The sequence below is a fragment of the Globicephala melas genome, chromosome 21 (genome assembly GCF_963455315.2).
Source record: "Globicephala melas chromosome 21, mGloMel1.2, whole genome shotgun sequence".
NCBI lineage: Eukaryota > Metazoa > Chordata > Mammalia > Artiodactyla > Delphinidae > Globicephala > Globicephala melas.
In genome coordinates, this window is record NC_083334.1 from 29,122,169 (window position 1) to 29,133,639 (window position 11,471).

The following is an 11,471-nucleotide window of genomic DNA, read 5'->3' on the forward strand; positions in this document are numbered from 1 at the left end:
GGACCGGAAGGGGTCTCAGCCTGGGGAGCGGGGGTCGGGCTGGACGTTAGGCCCTGGGGGATGTGGAGAGCTGGCGGCATGTCCGCAGAGCTGGGGGTCGGCTTCGCCCTGAGGGCGGTGAACGAGCGCGTGCAGCAGGCGGTGACGCGGCGGCCGCGGGTGAGGAAGGGGACCGCGCGGTGACGGTGGGCGGCCGCTTTGAGGCGGGGTGGGGGGGAAACACCTGCGTGTGAATGGGTCGTCACAGTGACGCAGAGGGGTCTCCCGGAGGGGCGGGACCTGCCCGCCGCCTTGGCATTGGCGCGGGTTGCAGAGCCCCCAAAAGGCTAGCGAAGGGGTTCCTCAGCTTACGTCAGGTTTTCTGGAGGTTGGCTTGGTCGGAGCAGAAGGTGTCGGTATCCCGGGAAAATGACCAGTCTCCAGGCAGCGCGATCATTCTCCATCCCGCTTCGTGTTAGGGGTCAGCAGCCTTGGCGGATGGGAGAGGGGCCAGGCCTGTGCCCAGAGGCCGCAGGAGAAGACGACCACTACCAGAGCAGCCAAAGGAGGCCAGGTCTGCCGGAGATCACGTGTGTGGCAGCGTCTCAGCTAGTAGATATGCTCAGTAAATGTCAGTCCCCCCACCCCCCTCGCTGGCGCAGGACAGGGTGGATTGGTCCGACTTGGGAGGGAGGCACCAGAGCTGCACTTGCGCGTTTGGGGCAGGAGGAAATTGACCTCCAATCCGAAGCAGTTTACGGGGAGGTTTTTTTTTTTTTTTTCCTTATATATATTTCCTCTCCTGTTGGAAGTTCACTAAACCAAAGGTCAGTATCTTCCCCCCTCAGTGCAAGTTTAAGCTGAATTGTGTGGAGTAAGACAGGCTTGAATAGAGAGGTCAAAGTTTTCCCTGATCAAGCATTTATGGTGTTAGAGCTGAGAATGCTGGCCTGGAGACAGAAGACCCGTATTAGTGTAGCCTTTACTTGGCTGTTACTTAGACGTTACCTTGAACAAGTCACTTAACTGCTCGGGCTGTCAGTTTCCTCATATGTACAGGCAATGGAAAGCTCTAAGCTCCCTTCCAGCATTAATTTTTTTGTGATTCTCCAAGAAAAAGCTAGAGATTCCCCTAATAAATAATCACGCTAGGGGGTGCTCCCAGTATAACTCTCAGGCAGATGGGCTGCCTATTCCACTTTTTTCTCTAGAAACTGTCAATTCATCCGCATAATCCTAGGAGTTATGACATGGTCTCCAAAGGTTGGCAGTGCAGCCCTCAGAAGGAAGGGAAAACTCTTTGCTAATCATTGTAACTTTTCAGGCCCTTTGAGAACTCTGTGATTCTGTAAAAATTCCAGAGGGTGATGGGGTACCTGAAAACTGAGCCATATGGGGATAGGTGAATCTCTTCCCTGTGTGGATTTGGTTATAGCGGAGTCCAGGGAAGCCGCTTTTTAGGTAATGGCCATGACAGGGGGGTCAGCTAGGTCTAATCCTGAGTCCAGAGCCTTCTGTGTCCTTGGCTCAGTTCTGCCGCTGGTTCCTGATTAGATTGTACAATAAGTTACAGAGTTGCCCTAAGCAGGCTGCTTTTGAGAGTGCCTGTGGGCAATACTGATAATTACACCAGGACCCAGATGAGTTTCCAAGACTGTTGACCTCGGGGTTTCAGAAGCCAGAAGTGGCCTCCCTTCTAGTCAGAGAGCAGTGCCTTCTCTTGGCAAAGTGATTCTTAAACCTCCAACCTTGGCATGCAAGAGACTCATCCGGAGAGCTTGATTTAAAGGAGATTCGCAGACTCCAGACTGAGGTTCAGATCCAGTGGGTCTGGAGCAGGACCCAGGTGATGCTGATACTGTCGGTCAAAGACCAGGCTCTACGGAAATCCTGCTCTTAGTTACCTGCCCAGCTCTCCTGAGAGAGAAAGGTCTTCTGCTAGATGTTAAGGTAGCTAGCGTATTAGAGTTAGATGCCACGCATACAAAAGACATTTGATCAACATCATTTGACACTGATCTCCCTGCAGTATTGGAAAAATGGATCTTCCAGAATGCCAAGTTAAAGATCTCTGCCAGTCTCTTCTACAGGATGTCCTACGGGGCTTATTGGGATAATATTCCCAACCTTTGATTCATCTGGGTCTTTTCCTCTTGGCAGGAACTCCCAGCCATCCAGCCCCGGCTAGTAGCGGTCAGCAAAACCAAACCTGCAGACATGGTGATCGAGGCCTACAGTCACGGGCAGCGCACTTTCGGGGAGAACTATGTAAGAACCCTTTTCCACACTGCCCTCGGAAGAGTCACGTATGCCAGGCTTCTGACTTGCTCTGTTTTTACCCTCTAGGTTCAGGAACTGCTTGAAAAAGCATCAAATCCTAAAGTAAGTGGAATCTGAATTCTTTAGTTTGTATCTCAGTCTTGGCTGTTCAGTTGAAAATTAGACCCACGTCGGTGGTTGAGTTTTAGAGCTGGAGGTCGGGCTGGCGGTAGAAATGTCTGTGTTCACCTTGAGCCCTAAACATTTCTCATCTAGATTTTCTTTCTTTCTTAAGATCATAGTTTTCTCCTTTGTGACTTTTTGAAAATGGTGATTTTTAGGAGCTTGCTGTAATCTTGGATCCTTTTGAGATTTGAAAGCTTTAATCAGTTCATTCTTAATGGGCAATATCTGAAAGAAGGAGAGAGTGGATGGGAACAAGGAAGAGAAATAGAACAGAAGCCTTCAGGTTTTCTCTCAGTATCCTTAGGAGCCTGACGGAAGATGACAGTAGTGGTTTATTGCATAGAGGGGAAAGGTCAGAAGGCAGCGTGCAAGGTATGTGGGCGGGCAAGGCCTCCGCACAGTCTAAGTCAAACACGGTCACCTCTTTCTCTTCAGATTCTGTCTTCGTGTCCTGAGATCAAATGGCACTTCATTGGCCATCTACAGAAACAAAATGTCAACAAGTTGATGGGTAAGATAAAACTCTAAATAGGAAGACACAATTTTTTCATCATTGTATCACTTACGGTACCTTCTGTGGAAGAGAGAAGATTTTAGAGTATTCCTGATTCACCATTTGTGCTTTGGAGTTTCTTTTGGGAAAGAAATCTTAGTTCTTTTTTCAATTTTTTTTTTCAATTGAAGTATAGCTGATTTACAATGTTGTGCCCATCTCTGCTGTGCAGCAAAGTGACTCAGTTATACACATATATGCATTCTCTTTTTATATTCTTTTCCATTATGGTTTATTACAGGATGTTGAATATAGTTCCCTGTGCTCTACAGTAGGACCTTGTTGCTTATCCATTCTATATATAATAGTTTGCATCTACTAATCCCAGCCTCCCAGTCTGTCCCTCTCCCTCCCCCACCCCCCTTGGCAACCACAAGTCTGTTCTCTGTGTCTGTGAGTCTGTTTCTGTTTTATAGATAGGTTCATTTGTGCCATATTTTAGATTCCACACATAAGTGATATCATATGGTATTTGTCTTTCTGACTTACTTCACTCAGTATAATCATCTCTAGTTGCATCTGTGTTGCTGCAGATGGCATTAGGAAATCTTCGTTCTTAATATAAGGGAAAACGTGTAAGAAAAGAATGAACTCACAATTGACTGGGTAATATATACTTGGAAACCTACCCTACCTCACATTAGGTATTTTTTGGTGGTCTTTGAAATAAATTATAAGGAATTAAAGCCCATAAAATTTTTCAGCTGGCAAAGGAGACACTTTGTCCTTTTCCCTTTAAATGAAAGGCTACAGTAAATAAAGTGCAATAATGTACAATACTACAAGTAAAGTATATAATAATAAAATACAATATACAGTAACATACAGTAAATAAAGTAAAATTAAGAATTAACTATAGAAAGACTTAACTGTGTGAAAATGACAGGTGGAAATCTTCCTGAATAACTGAATACTTACTTCTCTCAAGGTGTCAAAATTAAAGTAACCTGTACTTATTTTTTAAAACAGCCTTATTGAAGTATAATTGACATACAATAAATCGCACATACTTAATTTGATAAGTTTTGACATATGTTTGCACTTATGAAACCATCACAAGAATCATGGTCTTAAACATATTCAGAATGGCCATCATCAAAAATTATACAAATAATAAATGCTGGAGAGGGTGTGGAGAAAAGGGAACCATCCTACACTGTTGATGGGAATGTAAATTGATATAGCTACTACGGAGAACAGGATGGAGGTTCCTTAAACTAAAAATAGAACTGACATATGATCCAGCAATCCCACTCCTGCACATATATGCAGAAAAGATGAAAACTCTAATTCGAAAAGATACAAGCACCCCAGTATTCATAGCAGCACTGTTTACAATAGCCAGAACATGGAAGCATCCTGAGTGTCCATCAACAGATGAATGGATAAAGAAGATGTGGTACATATACACAATGGAATATTACTCAGCCATAAAAATGAATGAAATTCTGCCATTTGCAGCAGCATAGATGGACCTAGAGATTATCATACTAAGTGAAGTAAGGCTGAGAAAGACAAATATATGCTATCACTTATATGTGGAATCTAAAAAAAAAAGGTACAAAATGAACTTATTTACAAAACAGCATCAGACTCACAGGAAACAAACTTATGGTTACCAAAGGGGAAAGGGGTGGGGGGAGGGATAAATCAGGAGTGTGGGATTAACAGATACACACCACTATGTATAAAATAGATAAACAACAAGGTCCTACTGCGTAGCACAGGGAACTATATTCAGTGTCTTGTAATAACTTTTATGGGAAAAAAATCAGAATATATGTAGCTGAATCACTTTGCTCTATACCTGAAACTAACACAATATTGTAAATCAACTATACTTCAATTTAAAAAAAAGAATGCAGATAAGGTTATTAGCATATTACCTGGAGGATTTCAGTGTTTAATAAACGTAAGCTGCTGATGTTGCTTCTGTCTTGTTGTTTTTTATCTGAGGCAAGACTAAATGCATCTTTGGGAAAGAAGTTGGTTTTGATGACAGCTAAGTATCTCCCTTAGCTGTCAGTGGTCATTCTGATGTCCTTGTTGAATAAGAGCATCCCCATCCCAGGAAGTTTAAAGACATGGAGATATCAGGCCCAGGGAGCACTTTAGCTTTCACTGTTTAACCTTTCCTTATTGTCATCTTGGCCTGTTTCTCTCAGTTTGAACTGAGATTCAATCAGATCAAGCCTGCCATTCAGAATCTCTACAATTATCAGCTTCTTTTTTTTTTCACTGTTTATTGTTTTTTTTAATTTTTATTTTTTTTATTGAAGTATAGTTTATTTTCTTTTTTTAATATTTATTTATTTTTGGCTGCATCAGGTCTTAGTTGCAGTGTGTGGGCTTCTCTCTAGTTGTGGCATGCAGACTCTCTAGTTGTGGCACGTGGGCTCTGTAGTTGTGACGTGCAGGCTCCAGAGCACGTGGGCTCTGTAGTTGCAGCACACGAGCTCTCTGGTTGTGGCGCACGGGCTCAATAGTTGCGGCGTGTGGGCTTAGTTGCCCCACGGCATGTGGTATCTTAGTTCCCTAACCAGGGATCGAACTCACGTCCCCTGCATTGGAAGGTGGATTCTTAACCACTGGACCACGAGGGAAGTCCCTAAGTATAGTTGATTTTCAATGTTGTGTTAGTTTCAGATGTAAAGCAAAGTGATTAAGATAGATAGATAGATAGATAGATAGATAGATAGATAGATAGATAGATAGATAAATTCTTTTTCAGATTCTTTTCCCATATAGGTTTTTGCAAAATGTTGAGTATAGTTCCCTGTGCTATACAGTAGGTCCTTGTTGGTTATCTGTTTTATATATAGTAGTGTGTATATGTTACTCCCAAACTCCTAATTTATAAACTATTAGCTTCTTGAAGCTTATGGATGGATACATGTGCCGCCTGATTGTAGCACGTCATCACCTCCCTTTCCTTATTCGTGTTTTCCGATTAGACAGCAATGGGCTGACATTCAAACTTAATATCTAGTAAACTGTCGCATAAGTCTTAGCAGAACTGAGACTTAACTGTCCTTTTCCTGGGAAATTATTTTCCTGTCTACCAAGAAAAGCTTTGTGGTGTGTTGCTTGCTGCGGTCAGGTGAGTGAAGAATGACCTGGCCTCTTTCTCATTACAGCTGTCCCCAATCTCTTCATGCTGGAAACAGTGGATTCTGTGAAGCTGGCAGACAAAGTGAACAGTGCGTGGCAGAAAAAAGGTTCTCCCGAAAGGTTAAAGGTTATGGTCCAGATTAACACCAGCGGAGAGGAGAGTAAGTGACCAGACCTGGACTGCAGACTTTTCTCCCCTTAGGATGGTTGTACCTCAGGAAGAACGGCAGGCCTAAGCATATGATACCTAAGGTTACAGAAAGAAGTCACAGGCCTTTAAGGAAACTGTAGGGTCTTGGCACAGTGACATCCAAACCTGTCCACGTGTAATTCTTTAATACATCATGGTTTGTTATTTCCTAATTTTTGAGGAGGTGGGCAAGGGGAATCGAGAAGGGCATTGTGACTTTGATCCTGAAAATTCTCAGAAGTCACCATCCCTCCTGAAAGAGATTGCAGTTTTACATGTATAATACTTCTCAGGACCTAACAAAACTATTCAATGTTACATTAGGAGAAAATCGAAGAAATATCACTGAGTACCAATCAGTGAATATGTTTATGGGGCTTGGGTTAACAATGTAAAATAGTAAACAGAACGTGGGCTCTGAAATCAGACAGACCTGGAGTCTGAGCTCCACCACTTGCAGCGTTGTAACCTTGAGTAACGTACCTAACCTCTCCGCACTTCACTGCCTTATCTGGCAGTGCAAGCAGGGCAGTACTCCCAAGGGTGTTGTGATGCTTGAACGTGGAAATGGAGGTAAAGCTGTTGCTATAGAGCCCTGAGCGTCTTACCTGTTAGCTCTTCGTTAAGAATAAGTGTTTACAGACCAGTCATTTGCCTGCAAAGCTTAGGCTGAAGGAACAGGCATGGGGCTACCTGGAGTCAGGCTACCTGGATCCACATCCCAGTTCCACATTTCCTGGTTGTGTGACCTTGGGAAAGGTACTTGGTTTCCCGTTGCCTCAGTCTCCCCCTCTTTAGAATGGAGAAAGTAAGAGTACTTACTTCATCCAGTTACTGCATTAAATGAAAAGCTCTAAGGACTTGGCACATGTGCCTGGCACAGAAGTGTTCAGTAAATTTTAACAATTATCGTTATATGTACATGTACCTAGATTCTACAATACATTATCAATATAGGTAAATCTGAAATTGACTCCAGGTCAAGTCTGTTACGTCATTTCCTGATCAGTGGCTGTCCTTTGCCCCAAGTAAAGACTGGTGGATGTTAGCATGTCCATTTGTTAAATTAGAGAAGGACAGTGTCCATCCTCATAGCTGTGTAACAAATAATCATTTGCTGCAGACTCCTCCTCTGCTTGTTAATTAGCGAGTTCAGTTAAATTTTGCAAGTTATAGTCAAAACTATGTAATATATACTTCATTTTTTATTTTTTTACAATTCTAATAAATTAATAAAACGGTAGAAATACCAGATTTGGAAAAATAATTCTCGGGTTAATCTGGCATTTTGGCGATGTGAATCTTCTTGGTGTCTGAAGAAAAGCAGTGTTCTTTCTTTTCCTTCTACTGTAGCTGTTCTCAGATGCTGAGATAGAATAAAGAGAATCCAGTTTAGAGCTCTTCCCTTGAGAAACTCAGAACCAGGTCAGAAGGGGAGTAACACACACGGAGACCTCAATGTAAAGTCACTCTTTTGGTCTTGAGGACAAGTTCTTCCAAGAAGTCCTCTTGTCTGAGAGCCACCTCCTCCGTCATAAGGAAGGGGTGAGAAGGGGGCTCTCCTCTGGCTTCCTGGAACATCTTGGTATGTTCTATGTGTCTTCTGTTTCTTTTTGTGAAGGCAAACACGGCCTGCCCCCTGCAGAGATGGTGGCCGTGGTGGAACACATAAGCACCAAGTGCCCCAGCCTGGAGTTCGTGGGGCTGATGACCATCGGGAGCTTAGGGCACGATCTTAGTCGAGGACCGAACCCAGACTTCCAGGTACTCGGGGCCCGGCTGGGGCGCTGCTCACGTGCCAATCAAGCATCCGGTGAGGTGCTGGAGCAGGGCTGGCTGCTGCCGTCAACTCCACAGACATCCCGGGCGTTGCCTGTCATGTTATATGATTACCCTCTTCTGGAACTCTCCTCATACGGGACACAGAACAGGTCCCCAAACCTCCAGAGACCCTTCTCGGCTCAGTGTGAACCTGCCTGACACGGTCTTTAGAGAAAATGAGCTCTGACTTCCTCCCCAACGACTGACAGCTTTCTTGAAAAGGAGGAGAATTTGCTAAAAAAAAAAAAACCTTTCAGTAACTTCTGGCAATTTTTTTAAAACATTTTTTTCTATCTTTTTAAAAAATTTTATTTTATTTATTTATTTTTGGCTGCATGGGGCCTTCATTGCTGCGTGCGGGCTTTCCCTAGTTGTGGTGAGCGGGGGCTACTCTTCGTTGCGGTGTGCGGGCTTCTCATTGCCGTGGCTTCTCTTGTTGCGGAGCATGGGCTCTAGGCGCACGGGCTTCAGTAGTTGTGGTGCGCGGGCTTAGTTGCTCCGCAGCACATGGGATCCTCCCGGACCAGGGATCGAACCCGTGTCCCCTGCATTGGCAGGCGGTTGCTTAACCTCTGCGCCACCAGGGAAGTCCACTTCCAGCAATTTTAACAGGCCTTGAAACCATGAGGAATAAAGAATCTCTGTCAGAGATGTTGAGATTCAGCCGCTTTCAGGCATCCTCGGAGAAGGCAGGGATAAATGGATGTCACACTCGTCTCTCTGTCAGGTGTTACTGTCCCTCCGGGAGGAGCTGTGCAGGAAGCTGAGCATTCCTGCCGACCAGGTGGAGCTGAGCATGGGCATGTCCATGGACTTCCAGCATGCGGTGAGTGTCCTCCCCGGCGCCCTCAGTGCCTCAAGTTCGGGTCCAAAGGCCCCCAGCAACAATGTGTTTTTGCTACAGAAAAACCTCGTTGTAGCGTTAGGTGCCCAGGAGTGCTGGCTCTCACCTATACTAGCATCCCCAGCCGCTTCTTTTTTGAAATGAAGTGTATAGGAATTATAGCCCCACACATAATTTTTTAAATTAATTCCCTAAGTGGAATCTAAAGGAAAATAAGAAGAAATTAAACTACAGCTTCTTAAAAAGGCGTTTCACTGTGTTCATGCTTGGGCGTGGCTACATGACAGTAAGTCATGACGAAGTAGTCTGATGCCTCGTCGTGCGTGTAGATTCACCACGATGGCAGCAGCTCTAAGTACGTTCTGACAGGTGTGCTGTATTAACAGCTCACATACGTGATCTTCTGGGGCAGTGAATAACTTGATAAGTGTTCCAAAAATCGCACTATAAACTTTCCTCCAGGTATACAGTAGGAGCTCGTGTGGAAAATAGAATAACTAAAGCAATGCAAAAATACTTTGTGTTTATAAGTAAAATGGAATTAGATCCTGTGCTCAGGAGGATCTAAGCCGCGCCACGTAGCTTGCAACATCTTAGGCCCCTGAGCAGGGATCGAACCCGGCCCCCTGCAGTGGAAGCACGGAGTCCTAACCGCTGGACCACCAGGGAAGTCCCCTTACTTATTTCTTAAACACCCTCTCCTGGTGAACCACTGCCCCATAGTCCTCTGCAGCTGCGTCATCGTTGTCCTTCCGAGAAGCCCCTCAGATGAGGCGCAGCTTCAGCGTCTGCTGCGTTTCATTACGTTAAACTCAGCCCTCGGTACTCCTTTCCCACAGATTGAAGTGGGATCTACGAATGTCCGAATAGGAAGCACCATTTTTGGAGAGCGAGATTACTCCAAGAAAGCTGCCCCCGACAAGGCTGCAGCAGAGCTGAAGGCCCCGGCGGCGGAGGTGGCCCGGGCACACTGAGCAGCGGCCCAGCCCAAGGGCCGGGTCCAGGAAGACTGACTACACACTACTCTGGGCTTTCGCTTCCACGTGCCCCACGTCACAGCACGACCACACCCTCCTCGGGACCTGGAAAGAGCACGCCGACCATTATGTGCGTCGATGGAAACCATCTGACTTAGTGTGTGACGCAGGAAGCTCACTTCAAGCAGTGACTTTGGATTGGATTTGAGGAATCCAGACTTTTCTGCAGAACAGGTACCTGGGCACTAGTCAGGAGTTGAGTTCAGGCTTGAACATTGCCCAGGAGCACCAACCAACCCATGAATGCCTTTCCCAGGTTCAGACTTGCTGACTGTCGATGCCTATAATCACCGAAGTCAGAGGGATTCTCACTTGTCGTCCACTTCAATAGAAAGTTCCCTGTTACCAACTGCGTACAGACCCCACTGAGTAGCCATCTCTGCTGCTCTGGAGCAGCGTGGTTTCTGCCCCCAGTCTCCACCCCAGCCAGTAAGCGTCGGTCTCCACTCTGGAATGGCAGTACAGGTAACTTCAGGACCTGCCTTGAGTTAGTCCTCCAGACCCACATTGTGGCTGATGAGAGCTGTGTCCTCAGCCACCGTGTGGTGCTGACCCTGAAAATTACAGGGCAACTAACATAAGCGGTCCTTGGGCCTTTCTAACGTCCTCCTCCAGAGACAGGACTTTGAGCTTTTGCCCTGGGCCCTACGGTGATGACCATCAAATGATACGATTTTTCCGCCACCATAGTCCCCGTTATGATGATTTCTTATCTCATAGCTCCCCAGATATGAAAGATTCCCTCAAAGCCAGTTCAGGCTCACAGTTTCAACAAAGCCTGGCTTTGAGGTTCCTGTTCCTGGGAGCACTTTTTAGGCATATTTATAGCCTCCCCTCCCAACCATGTTTATAAGGCAGAATTTTGCAAGTCTTGACGTTAATGGACTAGCTAGCTCTTCAAAACCCAGAAAGCACAATTCTCGGATAGTCACAACAGACAACTGTAGTCTGGGTCGTTGTTTGTTTTCTAGGTGGGTTTTTCTTACTTATTCAAGCCCCAGTCTCTAATTTTATGAAACAACTTCCATTAAGCTCCTGCCGAAATGAAATTTTGTAAAACTTAAACCATTATGATTCCTGTACTGTTTCAATCAAAGCTATAGTGTGATATTTCAGTCTATTAAATAAAAATGTGAGTTTGAATTATGCCATCTATGCCAATTACAAAGCGATTAAAAGATTTATTTTCTCCATCTGGTGTAGTGAGTGAGTATAACAGGAGGGGGGCCTTGGACCCGATAGGAAGCCACTGTGCCCGTCACTGGCATCGTACAGCTTTGGAGAAGGGCTTCCTGTGGGTCACAGATACAGCCAAAGCCAGACTGCGGATGAAAGAGGGATTCTGAACTTCTAAGAGCAAGAAAGTGAAATGTTGGCATTTCAGGAACTGCAAGAATAAAGAGGTTGCCTCTTGCTGTAAGAAAATCTTAAAACTGCCTCTAGGTGGCGACATTGGCTAACCTGAGGGGCGAGCTTTGGCGCGCCACTGTC

General features: G+C 45.2%; 1 protein-coding gene across 2 annotated transcripts; it reads left to right on the plus strand.

Annotated features, from left to right (window-relative positions):
• On the plus strand, nucleotides 1-11,173 carry PLPBP (pyridoxal phosphate binding protein). 2 transcript variants are annotated; one of them, XM_030833143.2, is made up of 8 exons: nucleotides 1-159; nucleotides 2,140-2,247; nucleotides 2,326-2,361; nucleotides 2,860-2,935; nucleotides 6,115-6,249; nucleotides 7,900-8,042; nucleotides 8,827-8,925; nucleotides 9,783-11,173. In XM_030833143.2, the coding sequence occupies exons 1-8, from the start codon at nucleotides 61-63 to the stop codon at nucleotides 9,915-9,917; spliced, it is 831 nt and encodes a 276-aa protein (XP_030689003.1). In that variant the 5' UTR covers nucleotides 1-60; the 3' UTR covers nucleotides 9,918-11,173. The 2 variants fall into 2 exon arrangements, with proteins under 2 accessions (XP_030689003.1, XP_060147330.1); XM_060291347.2 differs by lacking the exon at nucleotides 1-159 and adding an exon at nucleotides 273-553.
• Nucleotides 11,174-11,471: the final 298 nt, after the last annotated feature.